Genomic DNA, 25,789 nt, shown 5'->3' with positions numbered 1-25,789 from the left:
TACTTCCCCTTCTTGTCCCTTCAGGCCCTAAAGACAAGAAACAAGGGTTCAGTCTAGTAGACAGAAGAGTCAAAGATGCAGAAGCTCAGGCAGTCAATAAAGCAAGTTGAACCCGTGCCAAGATAGCTGTGGGAGGACCTTTAATGGCTGAAGGGAAATACTGCTGTTCCTTGCTTTCATTCACCAAAAGATAATAACACCAGAGCATCAAGCTGAGATACTTAGGTCTTTATCAACTGATTTTAAAGGATTACTATTTGTTCAAAAGGAACAGAAGCAGAAGGAAAGGAAGAGTGTTAAGGGCATCCATTCCTACTCAGCAATCCACATAAATGAACTTGGAGATGTGATAACCATAAGATGCAGAACAAAAGTTATAATGTTGTTGGTCACAATCACCTGGTCAACCAAGACACAGACGATACTTTCAAACACAAATAGAAAATTGTTGAAAAAAATGAAGAAGAAATAAATAGCAGTTAGACTTATATACCGCTTCATAGGGCTTTCAGCCCTCTCTAAGCGGTTTACAGAGTCAGCATATCGCCCCCACAGTCTGGGTCCTCATTTCACCCACCTTGGAAGGATGGAAGGCTGAGTCAACCTTGAGCCGGTGAGATTAGAACCACTGAACTGCAGATAACAGTCAGCTGAAGTGGCCTGCAGTACTGAACCCTAACACTGCGCCACCTCGGCTCCTCATAAAGTTATATATATATATATATATGGAAGATTTAATTACTCTGATATGTTTGTTCATAGCGAGCATAACAATTATATTGGACTTTCCATGACCAGCAATTAATTATATACTGGAAAAGCATGAAGTCTTTATGAAGTCCGTGATTAACAATAGCTGTTCCTAGAATCTTAAATTCAATCAAAATGAGTGACAAATTACAACATTTGCTTATTCTATATTCAAGTACACATGGTTATACATATATATATATATATTATATATAATATATATATATATATATATATATATATATATATATATATGTGTGTGTGTGTGTGTGTGTGTGTGTGTGTGTGTGTGTGTGTGTGTGTGTGTGTGTGTGTGTGTGTGTGTTTTATTTTCAGTGGAAATAAAAAAAAACACTGAAAAGTTGATTTGATGATTATAATTATTTGGAATTATGGAAACAATATATACACATTTAATCTTAGGGTATTTGACTTTTTTATGAATTTTTACGTGTTTCTATAAACAATTGATTTTGTTTTTATATTATTTTTGAAAATCAATATAACCTTATTATATTTATGTATATTTATCCCCACTGAATCAGTTCCATTCCAAAGCTCATTCCATATTGTGTAACCATTGTGATTTCTCTCCATAGATGGGGAAGGAGAGAGAGAGAGAGAGAGAGAGGGAGGAGGGAGGGAGGGAGGGAGGGAGGGAGGGAGGGGAGGGAGAGAGAGAGAGAGAGAGAGAGAGAGAGAGAGAGAGAGAGAGAGAGAAGAGAGAGAGAGAGAGAGAGAGAGAGAGAGAGAAAAAATGGATATTAACTTGCAAACCTCTTAAAGATCAGTTTTAGTTATTGGTCATCTGACTTTGAAGGAGACCACTGAAGAGAGCATGTCTTCCTGAAGCTTTGGGATGGCCATCTCCTCACATGGGCTAAGCATGCCAACCCATACAGAAAAGTCAGCTCAGTTGGGATTGCCAATTCAGACAGTACAAGAGAACTTTAGGTTAGGTGTATCAATGTCTTAAGCAGTGATCCTATGAATAGCTTGTATCACCCTATCATATATACATCAATGGGATTCAGTGGCTAAGATGCTGAGCTTGTAACGGAGTGAGCTCCCATTACTTGTCCCAGCTTCTGCCAACCTAGCAGTTCAAAAGGATGTAAAAATGCAAGTAGAAAAATAGGGACCACCTTTGTGGAAGGTAACACCGTTCCGTGCACGTTTGATGTTGAGTCATGCCAGCTACATGACCATGGACTCATCTTTGGACAGCACTGGCTCTTCGGCTTTGAAACGGAGTTGAGCACCACTCCCTGGAGCCGGAAATGACCAGCACACATGTGCGGAGAACCTTTACCTTTATCAATATATGAACTACCGTATTTATCGGCGTATAACACGCACCGGCGTATAACACGCACCCCCATTTTAACACAAAAATTTGAGTAAAAATTTTTTTCATTAAAAATAAATGACTTGGAAGCTCGGAACTTAATGTTGGATTAAAATTTATAACATTAGAACATGAATTATAACATTAACTCCTCTTAAAAGGCAAATATGAAATGAAAAAACACCTCTTTGAGCAAAAAGTTATTTCCATTTTCTTCCTTATATAATATTTTTCTGTTTCAACATAAAGTGCCTTCCTTCCTTCCCTCCTCCCATCCCTTTCTTTATGTTTTCTTCATGCTTTCTTTTCTTTTTCCCTCTGCTCTTTTTAAATCCCCCCCCCTTCTTCTCCTCCTCTACATTTAGGTTGGATTAGTTTGTACAACGGTCATCAACTTCTGAAGTAAAAATAATAAATAAATCATATTTAAGAAGAAGAAGAAAAAGGAAGACGTTTTTAAGTTAAGTCAAACGTTTTAATAAAAGTTTCATCTTTTAAGATTTGTCCAACACATCCAATTGTAGTAAAGAATATCACCCCAGCTGCTAAAGGTTCAACCAGTCTGAGAACTATTGAAAAGACAACAGTGCAAAATCCAAAAGACACAACTTCCTCACCGCCATTGCTTTGGTACCAAATCTTTGAGGAAGGGGCTCCAGAAAGAAGGAGGAGGAGGAGGAGGAGGAGGAGGAGGAGGAGGAGGAGGAGGAGGAGGGAACCAAAGAGAGGCTTTTACCAAGTCTGCGCCCCACAGCCAGGACCGTCCTTGCGCCTCCAGCCGCGTTTCTTCCCCGCAAAGCCTTCGGGCAACCCGAGAGTTCCGCTTGACGCCAGAAGGGCTTTGCAGGAAGAAACGCGGCGTTTCTTCCTGCAAAGCCCTTCGGGCAACCCGAGAGTTCCGCTTGACGCCAGAAGGGCTTTGCAGGAAGAAACGCGGCGTTTCTTCCTGCAAAGCCCTTCTGGCGTCAAGCGGAACTCTCGGGTTGCCCGAAGGGCTTTGCAGGAAGAAACGCCGCGTTTCTTCCTGCAAAGCCCTTCTGGCGTCAAGCGGAACTCTCGGGTTGCCCGAAGGGCTTTGCAGGAAGAAACGCCGCGTTTCTTCCTGCAAAGCCCTTCTGGCGTCAAGCGGAACTCTCGGGTTGCCCGAAGGGCTTTGCAGGAAGAAACGCCGCGTTTCTTCCTGCAAAGCCCTTCTGGCGTCAAGCGGAACTCTCGGGTTGCCCGAAGGCTTTGCAGGAAGAAACGCAGCGTTTCTTCCTGCAAAGCCCTTCTGGCGTCAAGCGGAACTCTCGGGTTGCCCAAATGGCTTTGCAGGAAGAAACGCGGCTGGAGGCGCCAGGACGGTCCTGGCTGTGGGGCGCAGACTCGGTAAAAGCTCTCTTTGGTTCCCTCCTCCTCCCCCTCCTTCCATAGTCTGTGTGACGCTGCCGCCAGGCTGAGATCGGCGTATAACACGCAGGCAGGGTTTAAGCTTCCAATTTTAGTTTTAAAACTGCGTGTTATACGCCGATAAATACGGTAGTTTAGTGGTTTCGTTTTAGCTTAACGTACCTGCTGTCCAACTGGTCCGATCGGACCCTGTTCTCCTGGAACACCTCGTTCTCCCTATAGAAAGGAAGAGACAGAAAAAGACACATAAATGATCTCAGTTTTTTGTATTTTTTTTCCACTGTAGTGATTCTGAGTATCTTGAGCTAAGAAAAAGATGTTCTTTTAGCCCCCAGAAAAAGTTCATTGTTAAGAGCTACATGAGGGTATTTGATACTGGATAGATCAGAGATCATGATTTGGGTGATCTGTGATAGATAACAAAACAAGACAGTGGAGACAACTGGAAAACCCTCCCCTTGCCATAGAGTCTTCTCCTGGCACACTGTGCTTCTCCCCCCCTCCCCCGGAAGCGCCTCTCAAAATTGTGTTGCTGACTGGTGACGGAGCCGCAGCAGAGGGAGAAAAAGAGCCACATGCGGCTCCAGAGCTGCAGTTTGCTGACCCCCCCTGGTTTATCTGAAAAGAAAGAATATAATAATATGCTTACGGGTTCACCTCGTTCTCCACGATCACCTTTTTCACCTTTTGGCCCTTGTTCTCCCTTGAGTAAGTAAAAGAAAGAATTGTATGTTTGTTTAGGTAAAGAGCGATAGAACTGGTAAAGACGACAGCCTCCATGGCACCAGAATCCTACAGCTCCTATCTGTGAAGAGATAGAAATTCAAGTCCATTCCAGTTGCTGAATTGCTTCTTCTGTTCCGAAGGTGACACTCATATTAATTAAAATGGCCACAGGCAACTTTGCAGGGACATGGTCTGATTCCATATTTTGTGAGAGCGGTTAAAAATAGCGTCTCCCTAGAGTCAAGCTTGACTTGTAGTGACTTCATGGACTATGATGGAATATGCAACTGAGGGAGAAGAAGAGGCGAGGGAATGTCAGCAGTAGGATTGCAATTTCCCCTGGTGGAGACAGCACATTCCACAGAGGTCCAAAAGAAGAGACTGCACAGTCCTAAACTGGATAGGGTGGGGAGGAAAAGGTTCAGGATAGCCTTAGAAACTTCCAGGATATATTTGTTAGGTTAGAAGGTTATAACTTTAGTCTGGCAAGATTCTGTCTATTAGCAATAGCACTTAGACTTATATACCACTTCATTTACAGTCCTCTCTAAGCGATTTACAGAGTCAGCATATTGCCCCCCAACAATCTGGGCCCTCATTTTACACACCTCGGAAAGGTGGAAGTCTGAGTCAACCTTGAGCCGGTGAGATTTGAACTGCTGAACTGCAGCTAGCAGTCAGCTGAAGTAGCCTGCAGGACTGCACTCTAAACACTGCGCCACCTCAGCTCCTATTAGCTGTAAACAAAGAACTGGACTTCATCAGATCTCACTGTATCATCTCTGGTATTTGGGCCTGACATGGACAATTTCCTGTAGTTTTCTTAGCAAAGCCACTATAGAAGTGGCTTGACATTGTCATTTTTCAGGTACAGCTGATGAAGTTCTATTAAGTACACAAATTAAGCATCATAAAGTTCTGGACAGCTTCCATCTCGAACTCTCTAATCCCCCAAAAGTCCATGAATATTGTGCTTTTTTTTTCCCAGTGGAAAAATACTACAAAACACAAATTCCACAGTGGGAAAAAAAATGCTGTAGCAGAAATCTACCCCTCAGAAAGAGGGTGGATGAACAGGCAGCACCTATTCCCGTGAGGGCGAACTTATGGCACACGTGCCACCTGTGCCATTTGTTAGGGCACGCGAGGCATTGGCCTGTCAGCTCCAGCTGACTTCAGCCTTCATTTTCGGCCGTTTTCCCTGAAGTCTCCGGAGGGAGAAAAATGGCTCTACAGACAACCCGGAAGTTTGGGAACTGACTTCCGGGTTGCCAGGAAGGCCATTTTTCATGGAGGGCCTTGGGAGGGGGGGGGCATTTTTGCCCTCCCCAAGTTCCTAGAATGTCTCTGGAGCCTGGGAGAGGGCGAAAAAGGGCTCCATCACCAGCCAAAAATGGGGAGAGGGCAGGGGACCCATGCATAGAATCGTGGCACGACAAAACTGCGCTCGTCAAAATCGCGGTGATAAAATCGCGGCGCTAAAACCGCGACGTCATCACCGCGTGTCATCACCGCCGCGACAACAGCGTGGCAACAGAAGGGTGCTTTAAAACGGTGCCGCGGCAGAAAGCCGACTTCAATTAAGGTAAGCGTTAGGATTAGGTTTAGGGTTTGTTTTAGGGTTAAGTTTAGGGTTAGGTTTAGGGTTAGGGTTAGGTTTAGAGTTAGGTTTATGTTTAGGGTTAGTTTAGGTTTAGGGTTAGGGTTAGGGTTAGGGTTAGGTTTAGCGTTAGGTTTAGCGTTAAGTTTAGGGTTAGGGTTAGGTTTAGGGTTAGGTTTAACGTTAGGTTTAGCGTTAAGTTTAGGGTTAGGTTTAGGGTTAGGTTTAGGGTTAGGTTTAGGGTTAGGTTTAGGGTTAGGTTTAGGGTACTGAGTGCTTGGGAATGCGCGAATTTGCCCTCCGTGATTATGTCAGCGCGGTAGGGTCGCATTTTTCCTTAGCGCTTAGAACGGCGCGAATTAATCTTCACGCTTATGTCTCCGCGGATAAGGGCTTCACGGATTTGTGGTGGAACCGCATAGAATTATGGGTCTGGGAACGCTTGTGGAAGACACGCCCTGTAGTCTCCCCATTTTTGCCATGTGATGGGAAAAAGTTTATCCATCACTGACCTATGCTATTGTTTTAAAGGGTTTTGCTGAATCTAAATATCTAAGTAAAGCACAAAGTTACAACAACACTGAAAAAAGCCACTTCTGACCAGTTTTCATACTTATGACCGTTGCAGCATTCCCATGGTTGTGTGACATTTGGATGCTTGACAACTGGTTCATATTTATGACAGTTGCAGTGTCCAAAGTTCATGCGATCCCCTTTTGCAACCTTCTCACAGGCAAAGCCAATGGAAAAGCCAGATTCACTTAACAACCATATTACTAACTCAACAACTGCAGTGATTCACTTAACAACTGTGGCAAGAAAGGTTCGTAAATGGGGCAAAGCTCACTTCCAAAAGTCTCACTCAGCAACATAAATTTTGGGCTCGAATGTGTTTATAAATTGAGGACTACCTGTAACATGGCTGCATCAATTCACTTAATTTTCAATTCATTGCGGTGGGAAACCAATACAGATAATAAACAAGATAAAACTTTCAGAGAGAATTTAAATAGACTATTTTTATGAAGAACATCTGCTGCCCTCTACTGGTTTAGAGGAACATGACAGGGAAATGTGAGCTATCTAAATTAAGGCAAACTATTTGAACTGTCTTTAATTTACCAACAGTTTATCTGATTGCTCACTTGGGAAAATATTAACAACACTTTTGCAAGCTTATAATCCCTTATGAAACTGCAGTGTTACCTAAAGTGCAATATTTTGTAATAATTAGATTAAGGAGAAGGATTACACTAAGGATAAAAAGAAGCTCTTATTGTTATAGAAACTAAGGCAGGAATTTGTAATCTTGGGAAACAGCCTGATATTCCCCGCCTTCAATTGTTCTTCTTTGTTTATTTTGAAATATTTTAAGACAAATTGAAAAGAAGATTGGCAAAAGTATGGCTATTCCACCTGTTAAAATAGAGGGATCAAGGAAAAACTGGATTTGGTAACCAAGGGGTAATTTTTTTCCTTTCGTATATCGTACAGAATGATGATGATGTATCAACAGATTTAATCCTTTTTTTTTAGTAGGTCAACTTGCTTTTAGCGAATGATCTAAAATTACAGAGATAAAACTCTGGATTTCAGTTCAGATCTATCATGGGCAATGTGAAATCTTGCTGATGGAGCTAAAGTAGAGATGGAACCTGTAGGTTTTATTCATGTTAGGTGGACATCCATATCATCTCTGGCCATTCCAGAGGTTCATTTTATCCAATTGAAGGTCTGATGTTATAAGATCCCAGATTCCTATGAGTTCTTGTCTTCCATGGATGTTTTCAGGATCTTCCTTTCCATTTTAAATAGGAACTGCATCAGCTTCTGTTCTTTATGTATATCCTTTTGAAAAGTACATGTACGTGAAATTCCGTTGTTTAAAGTTTAATACAGTTTGCTCACGTAAACATGTTAAATATAAGCATAACCATAGAACATCAAAGAATTAAAAAAATTACTTACAGGAATACTAGGCCTTGGTGTAAATAGAGTAGTCTAAAGTGCAAAAAAATGAAAATAAGAGATTTCAGGATCAACTTTATAAAATAATAACAGCAACAACATAATATTGATTGTATTACAGTGATAAATATGTGATAATACTCCTTTTTTATTATTATTTCAAAATAGTTCAAAAATATAACAAAGGTCTCCAGATGTATCAAATTTCAATGCTCAGCATTACTTATTGACAGGCAACAAGAATTGTGGCTCAGCATCTCCATGGAGGGCTACACATTGTGCAATTATGCTTCACAAAAGCTTGCAACACAATGCCAACATTTTGTAGGAGTATATGTTGTTGTTGTTTTTACAGGCCTTCAGGCCACACAAAACAAGTAATGCTGTTGGCTGACTGAAGCACATCTTCACTTTAAAGAACAGAAGAAACTTTGATTTTCAGAAACATTGGTTCATTTCTTCCCCTCATTCCATTTATAATCCTTAGTTTTTCTTAAGAGAAAAACACTTATGGTAAGTTGCACTTGCTGTGATTTTCAAAGTGAACAAACAGATATGGTCTATAGTCTATAGTGGTGGGATTACTCTTAACGGGAAATAATGGGCTTTAATCCTGCTTAGTTATTGAAACTAACCAAGATTAATTAGGTATCTTTATAGCTTTTTAACTGCAGTTCTACTTACTTTTCCAGGTTGACCTGGGAGGCCAGGAGCACCAATTTCACCCTAGGAAGGAAAAAGGGAAAGAGAAAGGTATGGAGTAGGGAGGTAGAGAGAAAGGAAGGAAGGAAGGAAGGAAGGAAGGAAGGAAGGAAGGAAGGAAGGAAGGAAGGAAGGAAGGAGAGATTAAAAAAAGAAACGGAAACTCAATTTCATATCTGAATGTAAACTATGGTATAAAAATTCATCTTCCAATAAGGAGAGGATCTGCCATAAATCTAATAAATAGTAATCACATATTTATATTGCTACATTATCCAATCCCTAATCCATGTTAACACTCCTGCTTTATAATAAAGCTCCCAGTCAGGGAGTCCCATACCACCTCTGCTTCTGTCATCCTGTAGAGCTTTCAACTTTATTCTGGCTTTCTTCCCTTGCCGTATAAATTTTAATATAATCTTGTTCAATTGAATTTAAAAAATTCTCTAATTTTATGGGGATTGTTTGAAATAAGAACAGAAGTCTCGGTAATACATTCATTTTTATCTCTGCTATTTTCCCTAATAATGATAGTTGTAGTTTCCCCCATAATTCTAGATCTTTTTTTAAATTTGTTGCATTAATTTTGTATAATTATTTTCTTTTATAGTTGAGCACTTTGCAGTTAGCCATATTCCAAGATATTTAACTTTCTTTGTCACTTGAAGTCCTATTATCCTTTCTAATTCTTTATTTTGTTCTTCCTTCAAGTTTTTAGTTATCATTTTAGTCTTTTCTCTATTAATCTTTAACCCTGCTGCGTCTCCATATTTTTCTAATTCTTGAATTAAACTATTTCCTGTTTCTAGCAGATCTTCTATAATGAATACCAAATCATCTGCAAAGGCCGGAATTTTATAATCGTCTCTTTTAATTTTAGTTCCTCTTATCTCTGAATTTCATCTAATTCTTATTAGCAGACTTTCAAGTGCCAGGATAAAGAGGAGAGATGATAGTGGGCAGCCCTGCCTTACTAATTTCATTATTTTGAAAGTGTCTGTACTTTCCCCATTTAATAATAATAATTCGGATAGCGAGGAACCCTATGAATCTGCTATGGAAGATGTGGAGGACCTGGGCAGGGTTCAGACTCAGAGCAGGGACCAGAGAGGCTGGTTGGCCACCAGGAGGTGCCTGAGGCATGGGGCAGTGGGGAGGACTCAAGGCAGTTTTTTCCTGACGCAAGACAAAGGAGGGCGAAGAAACAGAAGCTGCAGCTGCGGAGGCAGACTCATAAGAGATAATCAAGCCCAGGTGGTTGTGGCTTGGCCCCTCCCAAGAGAGTATATAAGTGAGAAATTGGGAAGGGTCCTTTTGCAGGACACAACCGTTCGTAACAGTCTTGAGGAACTCTTGTCTGGTCTGTTTTGTATTTCCATTCTGTTTGGTTTGGGTTGCTGGCAACTCTTCTTGCATGAGAATGTTGTCTGGGCTTTCAGCCAATGGAGTTTTAATTCCTGTGATTAAAGAGTGGCAAATAGCCAAGCCTGTGTCTGCATTACTCACAGGCCGGAAAGGGGGGGGGGGAGTGTCAGAACAACTCTGTATGGTTTGCAAGTAAGAACCCATGAAATCTTTACAAAAAACCTTGATTTTTAATCAAATTAATGTGGTTAATCTGAAATTGAAACTGGATTTGCTTTGATTGACAGTTCTAATATCCAATCATTGAATGTTCAATAGCATAAATTTGGGGGTGTCTGTCTTATCATCTATCCACTGTGTTCAATGCAGTTAATAATCCTATAAGTATGTATGGCCTGGTGTGGGTCATACACAAACAATGATGTGACCTCCAAACAAATGAATTCATCAGTGTGTGTATAAACCTTGGGATTTTTACCAGTTAGCAGGTAACTTACCTTTTCTCCTCTGTCACCTTTGAAGCCAGCAAGTCCAGCTCTTCCTTTTTCACCCTGTAAACACAAATAACCCAAGAGTTTGTATGATAAGGCTTGGTGGCAAAAATAGATCTAAAACATTGTTTGCTGTGTGAGAATCCAGAAATATAGCCCGTTGATCTATTAGATTCAGTAAGTCCTATGGGTGATAGAAGGCCCCAGAAGGAAGAGATATGAACCAAAGTTTTCAGCTAGGATAGTTTCAAAATTTACCAGGAACATCTGTAATCCTGCAGAACCACTGCTAATTGTGAAACATGTTTTTGCAAAGCATGCACTTGTATGAATACGTTTAAAACAGGAAGAATGAAACCGTTGGAAATGAGGAACTCAAAGTAATGTACACAAGTGTTTATGGAAAGTGACAGTGAAGTTGGGAAGCATGTATGTGGTTGGAAGAAAAGTATAAATGATAGGGTTCAAGATTAGCTCAGGGCCCTTTGATTTATAGCAGTCCTTGTAGGATCTGTTGTATGTCATTGGACCCATTGCAATGGCTTATTATGTAAGTGCATTACTGCTAATTTATCTTTTATATTTACTCATTTCTTAAGTTCCAAATTATTAGAAACAATAAAACTCTGACCTTAAAGTAAGAATGATTGCTTGTGTTGTTGTCTATTGGATTCTATAAATTCTATTGGAATTTTCCTATGACAGCTGCAATTTCTGCTTTCAACAATAATCTAGTGCACAAGTCCATTTGAGGACAAAAAAAGGACCAAGGGAGCTGAGCTATACAGACTTCCAAAACAGATTCAAAATCGTGTTAAAAAGCACGAAAGGAACAATAATTTTGCTGGCTGGAATTTCTGGACTTTGAAATGGGAAAGAAAGCCGATTAATTAAGAGAGGTTGTACCTTTGCACATGTATATAGTGCAAACATGTGCAAAACACTTCTTGTTTTACTTTGAGCAGTAGCTAAGACCAACTCGTGTCTGATGGTGATGCCTCAGAAGTGATCAGGGTCGGAATTTCTGGACTTGATTTAAAGGTTGGGTGGGTTAGGAGTTGACTTGGAGAGCATTAAGTTTGAAGAAATTCTGGGTGACTTGGCTCTTCTGTGGTTTGACCTTTAAATTGGTATCACAACACAGTCTGCAAGAAGGAGGTTGGAAGGCAGCAGAGGGGTCTCCATTCTCCATTCCTAAGATAAATGGTGGTACGCTTCTCAGATCTTCTCAGGATATTACAATAGACGTTGACAAGGCCATTGATTCATGTCATTGCCTCAAGAAAAATGTTCATTATTTCCAGGCAGTAATGAAAAGCAAAATAAGAAAGATTTGCCCATAATTAGTTATTTCCTAATAATTTTTTGTAATTTATACCGTGTTTTCCCGAAAATAAGACAGGGTCCTATTTTCTTTTGACCCCCCCCAAAAAATAAGAACTTGGCCTTATTTTTGGGGAGGTCTTATTATTTTTGAGGTGCAGGGGATGGCAAGTGTGGCCACCTCATGGCTGCTGCTGTGCTGTAATATTTTGGGGGAGGGTTTATTTTTGGAGAGGGCTTATTTTAGCACGCACACTCAAAAACTTGATGGGGCTTATTATTCAGGGAGGGCTTATTTTGGGAAAACAGGGTCTTTATGTTATTTTGGGACAGTAGGACAGCGGGGCAGCAGAGAGTGGGTCAATGGTGGAGGCCCTTGACAGTCCCAGTTTCCAACGTGGCCCCTTGTGAAAATTAATTGCCAAGCCCTGGTCTAGAAGTTTGACAGATACCAATTGTTCTCCAAGTAGAAGTTTCCGTTCATTCATGAATTAAACCAAATCTTGTAGCCATCCTGGATTACGTACCTGGTTTCCTTTTTCTCCTCTTAGACCAGGTAAACCAGGTGGGCCTGGAAGACCAGCTTCACCCTAAAAGGGAATATAATATCCTCAGAGTTGTAGAAAATAAGTAAGTAAGTAAAATCTTTATTACGGTCAAACATCAGCAATACACATTAGTTTTTACACTATATTAAAAAAAATACTAACATTAAAATATAATTAAAAAGTATTGACATTAAAAGTGGATAATAACATAATGGTCCAAAGATTGTTAAAGGTATGTCCAGATAATTGATACTTACTTACTTAGTAGAGTTGTAGAAAAAATTACTGATTTGAAATTTCAGTTTGATCCCCCCCCCCCCGGGAATGTAACCATTCGAGAGTTTTATTACTCCATGAATTAAATGCAGCGAATCAGATTAGGTGCCCCTGAATTGTTTCAGCAATTTGACAAACATGTGTGTGTGTATGTGTGTGTGTGTTTGTGTGTGTGTGTGTGTGTTTTCACACATTCTACACACAACTCAACTTGTTGTGGTTCTGACCAGAGGTGGGATTCAGCAGGTTCTGACCAGTTCTGGAGAACCAGTAGAGAACATTTTTTAGTAGTTTGGAGAACTCATTGGCCCCGCCCCCATCTATTCTCTGCCTTCCGAGTCCCAGCTGATCAGGAGGGAATGGGGATTTTACAGTATCCTTCCCCTACCACGCCCACCACGCCACACCCACAGAAATGGTAGTAAAAGAAAATGAATCCCACCACTGGTTCTGACATGATTTTCCCATCCTACTAGGCAACTTCTGCCAAAGTTTCATTTCATTTTTAGCATCCAATATGGGTTACACAAATATTATTTTGAGGCCTTGTGCATATATCCTCTTAATCTTTCCAATTAATGTGGCTGCCAACACTGCTGTAGATACACTGTTGACTGCTGGATGTTTTGGGGAGGATTTTTGCTTCAATAAAAGGACCACTTAGAAATAGCACTGTAAGTGAGGAGTAGGGGTTACAGTTGTAGGATGAAGACCAGGAAAATCCAGATTGTCCACCCTGACACATAACAATTTCAAGGAGAACCTTGAGCCACTCAATCACAATCAGCTCAACTATTTCCATAGAGCCGTGATGGCGAAACTATGACATGTGTGCTGGAAGTGACATGCAAAGATTGTCTTTGTCTTATTTTTTGTAATTTCCCCTCCCTTGGCTTTGTTCAGCCGCCCTGAGTCCCTTCGGGGAATAGGGCGGCTTACAAATTGAATAAAATCCAAATCCAAATCCAATCTCTCTGGGCACACAAGCCATTGCTGCTGCTCTTCCAGGTTCTGGTGCATCTGCCAGTTGATTTTCACATGCACGGGAGTGCCAGAAACTGGAAGAGTAGCCACCCGGCGTTGGGAAGATGATTTTCCAGTTTCTGGTATGTACATGCGCATCGGCCAGCTGGCCTTCGCACATGCATGCACACCAAAAATCGGAAAATCAGGTGGCCAGTGCACAAGCATGCATCGGAAACCAGAAGGTATCTTCCCAGGATGCGCATGTGCACCAGGCAGTTGCACTTCCGGTTTCTGGTATGCACGCATGCGTGCACTCCCGTTTTGGCACTTGGTGTTGAAAAGGCTCGCCAACACTGCCATAGAATGTTATTGTGATTATATAATAAAGGGAGATTTCCATGTAAGCTGCCTTGAGCATTCAGAAGCAAAGTAATTATATATCTAACAAATAACAAATTAACCTTAACAGTCTACTTTGGCGTGAACAATACCTACCCTTTCCCCGTCTATGCCAGAGGGTCCTGGGGAGCCAGACTCACCCTGAAAAATAGCAAAATAGCACATTTTCCAAGGTTTTTTTGGTTTTCTAAACTTTCACATACCTATCTCTAAAACTAAAGTATGAACAAGAAAAGCAAAATTCTCTTTAGTTATGTTTTCCCCTCTGTGAAGGAACCATATCTATTGCAGACATTTGAATCTTTTTCAAAACAAAAAGGATTTGTGAAGGATGCTATGCATGCACTTATTAAGCACATAGAAGGATGTATTATATTAAACATATGCCATTAAATGTTATTGGTAGTTATTTAAGTCCTTCTTGCCTGCTTGAAAATGCTTATTTTCTGGGAGATTTACAATACAATAAAAGCATAAACATAAAACTGTAGAAAGTCAGCACACACACCCCTCCTAGAAGAATGAAATTGTTTGGGAAATATTAAAAAGGCAGAATAATATATTTCCCCAAAGGGAGAAATGGAGAAACATGTTTTTTAGAAGCAAGAAACAACCCCAGTTTCCCAACCCCAAGCAGAAACTGAGGAAACCACCTTTTAGAAATGGAAATTTGGAATACGTTCGAGACAGGATGTTTTGAAACTACTTGCAGCAACGTCCGAACAAAGGCAGAATGGTAAGAGTAGCCCTCACTCAAGAACCAACAGAGGACAAAGCCATTAAGCCACAATAGGAATTGCCCAACACTCTTTCAGAACACAAGGCCCCTCATTGCATCACCCCCAGAGCAGTACAAACTTCAACCAAACCTGGGAACTCAGACAGGATTTGCATTTCCTCTTTTGCCTATAGAGCCAGCTATGACCCCTACATGACCCCATAGGAACCTTACAACAGCCAATAGAATACATGCTCTTGCACAGGAAAGGGAAGCTCAAGAGCGAAGCACAAAGAAAATATTTAAAAAATCCCACTCTCAAATCCATTTTGTCAACTTCTAAGGACCACAAGCCCATGTGGTTCTTCTTCATCAATAAACCATCTTTCCAATCAGCCTCCATGTTTCCAGTGTCGTTTTCCCAGCTGGAAACTGAACCAGATGGATATTTCTTTCCACAATTTGGAACCCCAAGATAGGACTCAAAGCTAACCTGACCAATGGACTTGGCCTGGGTAATCCTCCCTTGCCGGCAATAGACCTACTGAGTCTGTGGGTGAGTTCCCCCAGACCTTGGCCATTTGGAACAAGGGCAGTAAAGGTAGTTCTGGGTGTTGGCTGCCTGGAAAGAAGGTGAGTACCTCTAAATTTTAGCTTTTAAAATTTTATGACTCTGTGTGTGAGAGGACTCTTCTCCCAATCACAGCTGGATCCTGCTACCTCTGTGCCTTTCCTAACCACAGAAAGATCTGTTCTACCAACTATAGGGAGCCAGGCCAGAGAGCAGGACCTCCTGTTGGGGAAAAGGGGGAGGCTGTGTGAAAATGGAATGGAAAAGTGAACGAGAGAGTTGAATTTGGGCAACCAGATGGGGAGTTACTGTGTTAGGAGGTGCCCATACTTGTATGCTTAGGAAAATCAGCAGGTCCTCCCAGACCCCCGAGCATCCGAAAACTGATGGCAGTGTTAGGAGGTGCCCATACTCACCCCTTTCTGGTCCAAAAATTGACACTGGTGTTCCCTACAAAAGGAGGTGCCTGTACTCTCTCAAGGAACTAGAGTCCCCCCCGGTTTTTTTTTTTATTTTTCCATCTGAAAACTGATGATGGTAGACCTGGCTAAGCCAAAGTGAGCCCCGCATCAGAAGGGGAACATGGGAAGCTGTAGCTTTGGGGTTGTAACAGGAACCCCCTTAGGAGATTTGCTCATGGCATAGGATGAGTGGCAGATGCCCATTCTGGTTGGTATGAATAAGAGGTTGTGAGCAAAAAATTGTGCAAGAGTGGGCTTTCTGAGGGATGAAACTGGAAAACCAATTTGGCTAAATAAAAGTACTTAGAAAAAGAAAAGGAAAATATATAAATAGGAATGTTGGGATTTTTTTCTTTGTATGTATATTTTTTTCTCTCTCTCTCTTCCTCTCTGTTTTCCATTCAACCACATGCTATGTTTGCTAAGATTCGTGCCTTCCCTAAGTTGAGTTAACTGAGATTTATGGTGGGAATGACCAGGGTGTAAACCTTACAGTTCTGTTTTCCTCTCCTTTTCTCCTTGGTGTGAGTGTGTGTTTGTGTTTGTGTGTGTGTTGCAAAGTCTTTGTATGCCCTTGAGGTAATTACAATTGTTAAGTGTCTCTGATCCCTAGAAACAAGAATTTTAAATTGTTAGGAAACACAGGTAAAGCAATGAAAAAAAAGGACGCTTAAACAATTATAGTCAAATGAAAATGGAGAGATGATGATGGTGACATGTATAAATATTTGACTTAAAATACTTAAGTTAATATGAATTATGTTTGTTGACTGTGGAAGAGATGCACGAAAGTCTTTTTGTAACCAACTGATACACTTTCTACAGCATGTAAAGAAGGATGTTGTATTTGTTTTAAATTAAAAATTATTTTTTTTATTTAAAAAAAAGAAAAAAAATACCTTTACCCTGGGTTTGCCTGGCCAGCAGAACAGGGTGAAGAAAACTGTGTTCATTATTTTTTCCTTCCCTCTCTGTACCTTTAAGAACAGCCCAAGGTTACGAAGGAATGTTTTAAGTTCATTTACAGGGGAAAAAATTCACTCTTGCATTTATTCTATGTGTTTAATCTGTCTATTTAACATCTGCAATGTTAACCTTAAAGTTTTTTTCAAACTCTATCCACCCCACTCCACCTCTCCATCTCTTATCCTCCAACAGTACATTTTAATACATACAATACAATACAATACAATACAATAGCAGAGTTGGAAGGGACCTTGGAGGTCATCTAGTCCAACCCTCTGCCTAGGCAGGAAACCCTATTCTATTCCATTCTTAATGTGGATAATGTATAACATTGACAGAGCTGGGCACATAAATAGTAAATGAATGTTACAATAGGGACAAATTCTCAAATTCCATGTTAATTCCAGTTATCCAAAACAATCCTCCTACCCCCTACCTAGGCAGGAAACCCTATACCAACATCTTCTTAAAGACTTCCAGTGTTGGGGCATTCACAACTTCTGGAGGCAGCTTCTGTTCCGCTGATTAATTGTTCTAACTGTCAGGAAATTTCTCCTCAGTTCTAAGTTGCTTCTCTCCTTGATTAGTTTCCACCCATTGCTTCTTGTTCTGCCCTCAGGTGCCTTGGAGAATAGTTTGACTCCCTCTTCTTTGTGGCAACCCCTGAGATATTGGAACACTGCTATCATGTCTCCCCCTAGTCCTTCTTTCTATTAAACTAGACATACCCAGTTCCTGCAACCGTTCTTCATAAGTTTTAGTCTCCAGTCCCCTAATCTTCTTTGTTGCTCTTCTCTACACTCTTCTCTGCACTCTTTCTATTTTCTGGGAGAATCACCCACAAAGGGGGAAAGTTCTCATACACTATATTGCCAAAAATATTCGCTCACCTGCCTTTACTCGCTTATGAACTTATATTGCCTCCCAATAGATGTTCAAGTGCAATTCAAGTTTCCTGGTTATTGCCTTTAAAGCTTTTGATACCATAGAACCGAGCTACTTGCAGGATTACTTGCTCCCCACAACCTCTGCCTGCCCCATATATTTCCATATGGACATGCCGCATCCTCCAGATCTCTGCTGACTGATGTCTAATGCAGTGTTTCTCAACCTTGGCAACTTGAAGATGTCCGGACTTCAACTCCCAGAATTCCCCAGCCAGCGAATGCTGGCTGGGGAATTCTGGGAGTTGAAGTCCGGACATCTTCAAGTTGCCAAGGTTGAGAAACACTGGTCTAATGGATGTTGTTACAAATTCTCTACCCAATACTCACATTAATACAGAACAGATAAATGAAAATCAGTCTGATAAAATCCAGGCTAACTATAATTAGCACAAAGAATAATGAAAAAAGTCATTAATTTGGAGAAGTCACGTTATAACTGATATGCATCTGTAGGATAATAAAAATGAATGAAGCATGGAGTAGACTAAGGAAATATCTAGCCACATTATGGGCACTAATGCAGTGTCAGTGACTCAACAATGAATCCAAAGGGGGGGAAAATACTAACAGCAATTCAGTCGGGAAGACATAATCACAGGTTAAATACTGTAAGTTCATATGCGAGTAAAGGCAGGTGAGCGAATACTTTTTGGCAATATAGTGTTCCTTTCAGCCCTGTACAGACAACTCTGCAACCTTTAGAAGCAGATCACATTGACCCAGAAGAGATCCTCCATCCATTTGAGTCAGGGAGTTGGGTTTGGATCCAGTCATCTACCAAAAAAATCATCACAGCAACCAGAATGGAGCAGACCTTCCCAAGCCTGATTGACCAGCCTTACCACCAAGCCAAGCCTAATGCCACCCAGCAGACATGAAAGAGAGGACCCCCGAGATGAACCAGTGAAGACTAAAGACTCTTTCAATCCCCAGAAGACAGCTGGAAAGATTATTGGGAGGGGGGGGGAGGGCGGAAATTCATTGTAAGGTTTTATTTCTTGCCTCATTTATGTTGTAATCAGTTAAAGAGCCGAGGTGGCACAGTGGTTAGGGTGCAGTACTGCAGGCTACTTCAGCTGACTGCTAAGCTGCAGTTCGGTGGTTCTAATCTCACCGGCTCAAGGTTGACTCAGCCTTCCATCCTTCCGAGGTGGGTAAAATGAGGACCCGGATTGTTGTTGGGGGCAATATGCTGACTCTGTAAACCGCTTAGAGAGGGCTGAAAGCCCTATGAAGCAGTATATAAGTCTAACTGCTATTGCTATTAAATGGAGGGATGGCATTTAGGAGTGGTTGGCACAGCAAGTTCTGAACATCTTGCACTTCTATCTGGTAGGAGGGAAATTTGTCCAGGATGTTTGTATTGACTGTCTTGTAGAAGTAGCACACACACACACACACACACACACCAAAAAACACACACAACTCACAAACAGAATGAACAGGGATGGGATTCTACCGGTTCAGACCAGTTCGGGCGAACTGGTAGCTCCAGCAATAAGCTGGTAGCGAACCAGTTCACCCTGACAACGAGATGGGCCCACCCTCTGCACCATTTTTCTACCTTTATCTTCTCAGCTGATTCACACGGCAGAGCAGATTGCTGCGCGAATCAGCTGTGTTACTCCTCCAAAGAAACCCGAAATTGAAGATTTTCTTCAAACTGCGTATGCGCGCGATCACTGAACCAGTTGTTAAACTGGGAGGATCCCACCACTGAGAAGGAGGCAAATTCCATGGGTGAGGGGGCGTGCCTCCTCAGCCAATTCCCTCATTGAAGAGGTAGCAGAAAAGAGATCACCAAACCCCAAACCCTGATTCACAAATGATGCTGCTTAGTTGGCAAGTAAGACAAAATATGTTGCACTGGTGATCTCATTAGTAGGAGTCCCAGGGCTCATTGTGCGCAATTAAAAAAAAATGTTAACAGCCTGGATTGCACACTGGCTTAATTTGGCATCAGGAATCCTGGATGCAGTAAACTAAGAGCTAAAGCAGGTTCAGGAAGCAACCCTTGGAAATGGGCAGCCTGTAGTTATTTACTAAAGCAAAACCATAGCCATGAAAAATTTTGGGGCTTGCACTTGCTTCAAACCTGACTGGAACCTCACAGAAAGTGATATCAAACATCTAAAAATAATTGGCATAGAAAATTGGATATTGTAAATTTCTTTGCAGAAATTTTGCCCTGGCTGCTAGACCTTCATGGGTTGAAAGCTCTCCTTTTGGGAACCACTGAAGGGATACTTTTCTGCTGCCTCTATCAATGCCTTAAACTTTGTGTTGAAAAAACAATTAAAACTCCCATCAAATCTCCCTCATCAAATCAATTCCCAATCTTGGCCCAGAAAAACTGTGTTACTCACACTTATTTAAGCCCAATGGGGGGATTGTAGAAAGTCAGGAAGCTCCCCCGCCCCAGAAGAATGAAATAGTTTGGGAAATATTAAAAAGGCAGAATATTATATTTCTCCAAAGGGAGAAATATGTATATATTTTAGAGGTAGAAAACAGCCCCAGTCTCCCAGCCCCAAGTAGAAACTGAGGAGGCCACCTTTTAGAAATGCAGATTTGGTAATCCATTCAAGGCAGGATATTTTGAAACTCCCTGCAGCAAAGTCTGAACTAAGGCACAATGGTAGGATTAGCCTCTCAGTCAAGATCCAACAAAGGACAAAGCCATTAAGCCACAATAGGAATTGCCCAACACCTTTCTAGAGCACAAGCCCTTCATTACAATGCCCCCAAAGCAGTTCAAACTTCAACCAAACTTAGCTCAGACAAACACCTCAGATTTGCATTCCCCTTTTGCCCATAGAACCAGCTTTGACCCCTACATGACCTATAAGAATCTGACAACAGCCAATAGAACACATGCTCTTGCACAGGAACAGGAAGCTCAAGAGTGAAGCCCAAAGAAGATATTAAAAATACCCACTCTCAACTCCATTTTGTCAGCTGCCTAGAACCACAAACCCATGTGGTCCTTCTTCATCAGTAAACCAGTGTCTTTCTCCTGGCTTAGAACTGAACCAGGTGGATATTTCTTCCAACAAAACAATTAAGATTAATATGAATGAGATCAATTTAGGAATTAGATGTGGGATCTTCTTTCTTACCCCAGCCACCACCTCCCACATTTGCTTATTTACAATATTTCTCATAGCTTATAGGAAATGAATTTTCTTTTCTTTTTCTACCTTGGAGCCTGCTTTTCCAACTTCTCCCCTTTCCCCTTGTTCTCCCTGTAAAAGAAAAAAACATAGAAGAAAATTAGCCCCCCAAAAGGACAATGTGAAATACAACTATTGAATAAGGACAGAATTAAATATTTCAAAGAACACTTGGGCTTTCTAAAAATAGAGGAGAGCCTAGGATGTCCTAGGAGTTTTATACCGAAAATGGCTTTCTCGCAATTTCCATCTATCAGTTCTAGCTCTTCCTTCTAAGTAAACGAAGAAACATCCATTGTGATTTATTAAATTCAAGTTCGTAAAAAGGGTGGAAGAATGGCGGCTGACACGTTTTTACACATGCAAATGTGGAGGTTGCTTTATTTGTGCAAGGAAATGGTGCACGCTCCATTCTGTGCAAACAATTTACACAAGACCTCTATATTTGATGTCCTGCATAGTAGCTTCCAGATATTTGAAACACCTATTATGGCTCCTGGATTCCCCCCCCCTTTTTTTCCCCCAATATACTTATTTTGGAATGAGGAAGCCACAATTTTTCAGCCACTAGCCACTGAGTTTAGGCAAAAATTCATCATGAATCCTAGTACTAAGTAAAGAAGCAAGAAACGTAATGACTGTTTGGAATTATCAGACTACGGAATGGTTTTGGCTACCCCTGAGAAGCGTTTGGAGACTACAGCTAGTCCAGAACGCAGCCGCGCGAGCGATATTGGGTGTACCGAGATACACCCATATTACAATTATCTTCCGCGAGCTGCACTGGCTGCCAATTGGTCTCCGAACGCAATTCAAGGTGTTGGTCATTACCTTTAAAGCCCTACATGGCTCAGGACCAGCATATTTGCGAGACCGCCTACTGCCGCATATCTCCCAACGGCCGATAAGATCCCACAGGGTGGGCCTCCTTAGGAAGCCGTCAGCCAGACAGTGTTGGCTGGCAGGGCCTTGGAGGAGGGCCTTCTCTGTGGCTGGTCAGACCCTGTGGAATCAGCTACCACCAGAGGTTCGGACCCCACCCACCGTCATGGCCTTCAGAAAAGCTGTTAAAATCTGGCTGTTCCGGCAGGCCTGGGGCTGTTGACCTTATTATGTAGGGTCCAGCCCCACTCTGAATGTATATGTGTTGGAGAGTTTTTAAATCTTTATTTTTATTTTGTTTGTTTTTTTCTTTTCTTGTTTTGTGTAAGCCGCCCGGAGTCCTCCGGGATTGGGCGGCCTATAAATCTAATAAATTCAATTCAAATTCAATTCAATTAATTTAAGTCCTTCCAGTAATGAGATCAGCAAATATTTGCCCCTATGTTTACTTACTTTTGAGCCTGGGAGACCAGGCAAACCATCTTGACCAGAATTTCCAGGTAAACCCTAAAGAAAAAAGAAAAACAAGTCATGCATATTAATTTCTGGGTTCAGACATGCCTGGTTTTACTTTATAAAGATGGGCATCATTTTCTGCATCGTAAAAAGAAATAAGGAGAAATTTCCTGACAGTTAGAACAATTAATCAGTGGAATAGCTTGCCTCCAAAAATTTGGGGATGCCCATCACTGGAGGTTTTTAAGTAGAGATTGGATAGCCATTTGTCCGAATGGTATAAAATATCTTGCTTGAGCAGGGGGTTGGACTAGAAGACCTCCAAGGTCCCTTTCAAATCTGCTATTCTGTAAAGCTTCAGTTCAGATACAGGATATGGTTTAAAATGGTTTATTCAAGTTGTTAGAATATTCATGACTGGGAGAAACATGGTAACAAGCCAATGAATAAGCATAGCAACTAAGTCAGGCAATGGGAGCTTAAACAAATCTGAATCTGTGCTAAGAATCGTAACTGAAACTTCTCTGTCTGCTCTGAACTCTGAAATGAAACTAGCTGTTCTCTCCTGCTTGTGTTCTGCTTGTAACTTCTACTATGTTCGAAAAATCTTCTATTGGTATTGTACATTTATTCATCTGTTATTATGTATATAAAGAAGTTAATGAATCCAACTGAATCAGTTATCTGTGTGTGCTTTCTGGATTTGATTTCTCTGCAACAAATTCTGACACAAGTTCCCTCTTTAAATCAGATTAGGTGAGTTAGGGTAGATTTGTTAATTGACAAATATTTGCACAAGTCTCCTTTTAGTAAACCAAAGGGAGGATTTGAACAAAAACATTTGCATCTCGATTACAATTTGAATCAATGTGTAATAATTGATTGATTTCTACTAAAGCATCACCACACAGCTTCCGAATGACATGAGAAACTATTGTGAAGCTTTCCATCATTCCACAACATTGACTGAAAAGCAAGTTGAGAAGCACACCACTCATTTGAAGGATTACAACCTATGCCAGGGGTCGGCAACCTTAAACACTCGAAGAGCCAGAAAGGTCCTAACCGGAAGCCCCCATTCAATTCTGGAGCTGACCGGAAGTCCGCTCCCCCACCATAGAGTCTCCTTCTCACGCATCTTTTTCCCTTTGCCAATCGGAAAGCCAGTTCCCACACCATAGAGTCTTCTCCTAGCGCAGCATCCATTTCCTCTACCTGTCCTAACAAAAGCCCTATCAATTGTGGAGCTCACTGCGACAGGAAGCCACAGCAGAGGAATGAAAGAGCCACATGTGGCTCCAGAGCCGTGGGTTGCTAACTCCTGACCTATGCATAAGGCCAAGGTTGGGACAGGTGAGATTCTGTCTCAGAGATTGGCCAATGCAGTGCTAGAAATTTGTCCCACGTTTGGAGAAAAGGAATCAAGACTAAAACGTATCTGAGGAAGAAATCTCAAGGATCTCAACAGAGTTGAGCTAGCTGACTAACTATGGTCATGAACACCTTTCAAAGCAATTCAAGAGAGCAGTTTCAGCAATGGCCATCAGATGTCAGCAATGGCAAAGAAAAGGATCTCAAGGCTTGTTGGAAACTTGAAAATAGTTTGAAATGGTTATTGAAGTTCAGCAAAAAGTGTAGAAACTTAGGACTGACTTAACATACAAATTGCTACACCTTGCTTTATTGAATAAGCCACAAGGGCTGTGTTTTTATTTCATTAAGGCAGCAACCCCCAATCTTGTGGACTTTTTTTAAAATTAAGGGCCAGTATGCTCCAACAGCTTCATAAATGATCTAGATGGGAGGATAGAAAGGAGCATATCAGATTTCCAGATGACAGCAAGTCATGGGGTGGGATTCAGCAGGTTCAGACCAGTTCAGGCAAATCGGATGCGAATTTTACATCTGGTCGGCAGAAACGGTAGTTGCAAAGACTGGCTGGCCCCGCCCACCTCACCCTACCCCTGCATGTGGCCTGTTTTGGATGCCAGTTAAGTGCAGGACCCGCATGGAGGCTCTGGGAGGACAAAAGCTCTCCCACCCCAGAAGTTCTGAAAGTTTAGAAACAGGCTCATTTCTGGCCTCTGGAGCCCAGGGGAGGCTGTTTTCGCCCTCCCGGAGGCTCGATGGAAGCCTCTGGAGCCTAAGGAGGGTTAAAAAGCCCCCTCTGCTGTGGTGCAGGAGACTGAGTAGGCCACACCCGCCAGGGCCTTGCCCACCCAGCCACTGGGCAGAGAACCAGTTGCTAAAAGGTTTGAATCCTATCCTTGCAGCAAGTTCTGGGGAATTGTTAACACGTTGGAAGATAGACTCCAGAAATTTCTGAAGGATTTTTATAGACCTGAGACTCGAGCCCTAGCCAACAAAATGCAATTCAGTAGTGAGAAAATTAAGGTCTTGCACTTTTCCTCCACTCAGGCAGGAGAAAACCAAATGCACAAATACAGAATAGGCAGTACCTGGCTCAATAATTGTAACTGTGAGAGGGAGCTTGGTGTAATAGTGGGCAACCATTTAAGTATGAACCAGCAGTGTGTTGCAGCTGCCAAAAAGTTTATAGTTTATAGTTAGTTTTATAGTTTATAGTTTTATTGATTTGTATGCCGCCCACTCCCGAAGGACTCCGGGCGGCTTACAATAAAACAAGGGAGGGGGGAATAATACAAAAACAACATTAAAATATGCAACAATCACAATCTCCGGGGGGCTGGATATATATCGAGGGCCCCCCGGCCTGCTGGAGCAGCCAGGACTTAACAGCTTTGCGGAAGGCCGGGAAGGGTAGTAAGGGTCCGGATCTCCACGGGGAGGTCGTTCCAAAGGGCTGGAGCTGCAACAGAGAAGGCTCTCCCCCAGGGAGTCGCCAGCCGACATTGGCTGGCAGATGGAATCCGGAGGAGACCTAACCTGTGTGATCAAATCGGTCTATGGGAGGTGATCAGCAGGAAAAGGCCAATACAGTCCTAGACTGCATCAGCAAAGGGGTAGCATCAAGATCCCAAGGTGATACAACTGCTTTATACTGCGCTATTGAGGCCACACTTGGAATATTTGTCCAATTCTGGTCACCATAATAGAAGAATGCTGGGACCTTAGAAAGAGTACAACAAAGATGTTAAGGAGGTCTGGAGGCTAAATTGTACAATGAACAATTAAGGGAACTTAGCATGTTTAGCCTAACAAAGGGAATAATTAGGGGTGATATGATGATGCTAGCTGTTTTCTAGTGCTTGAAGACCTGCCACAGAGAAGAGAGGGCTGACTTATTCTCCAAAGCATTTGAAGGTAGAACCAGAAGTCATGGCCGAAAGCTCGTTAACGAGGGATCCAATCTGGAACTAAGGAGAAATTTCCTGATGGGGAGAACAATTAATCGGTGGAATTAATTAGAGTCATAAGTAAGGATTGGCAGCAAATGGGCTGATGCTAGCAAATGATAATTGGACTAATCATTATCTTTGATTGCTACTCTTTTAAGTTATCTTAAGATAATTTAAAAGAGTAAACGATCAAAGATAAAGTCAGGTAATGGTTATCTTGACTTTGGAAGAGGCTGTTTGCTTATTTTAGCTGTGTATTCAACCAAAGGCACACGTATTGACATTGAAGATTCTATGACATGAACTCACTGGTGGCCCACTGTCACCATTTCTGCCAGTTTCTCCTGGTTTGCCCTAGGATAAGACAAAATAAAACACAGTAAAACAGATTATAATATAATAATATAATATAATATAATATAATGCAATGCAATGCAATGCAAT

General features: G+C 41.6%; 1 protein-coding gene across 1 annotated transcript in view; it reads right to left on the bottom strand.

The window, feature by feature from the left end:
• COL22A1 (collagen type XXII alpha 1 chain) overlaps positions 1-25,789 on the bottom strand; it is a 184,942-nt gene that overhangs the window by 70,718 nt on the left and 88,435 nt on the right. The window contains exons 24-33 of the mRNA XM_087703563.1: positions 25,655-25,699; positions 22,023-22,076; positions 20,715-20,759; positions 13,948-13,992; positions 12,190-12,252; positions 10,598-10,713; positions 10,346-10,399; positions 8,466-8,507; positions 4,137-4,190; positions 3,650-3,703 (exon numbers count right to left, since the gene is read on the bottom strand). Coding sequence (XP_087559689.1) covers positions 3,650-3,703; positions 4,137-4,190; positions 8,466-8,507; positions 10,346-10,399; positions 10,598-10,713; positions 12,190-12,252; positions 13,948-13,992; positions 20,715-20,759; positions 22,023-22,076; positions 25,655-25,699 — 572 coding nt within the window. The remainder of the gene's footprint in view (positions 1-3,649; positions 3,704-4,136; positions 4,191-8,465; positions 8,508-10,345; positions 10,400-10,597; positions 10,714-12,189; positions 12,253-13,947; positions 13,993-20,714; positions 20,760-22,022; positions 22,077-25,654; positions 25,700-25,789) is intronic.

The sequence above is a fragment of the Thamnophis sirtalis genome, unplaced genomic scaffold (assembly GCF_051295495.1).
Source record: "Thamnophis sirtalis isolate CommonGarterSnake01/CBP01778 unplaced genomic scaffold, rThaSir2_p1.2 scaffold_2, whole genome shotgun sequence".
Lineage (NCBI taxonomy): Eukaryota > Metazoa > Chordata > Lepidosauria > Squamata > Natricidae > Thamnophis > Thamnophis sirtalis.
Note: the sequence above shows the minus strand (reverse complement) of the source record. Positions and strands in the feature narration are given on the sequence as shown.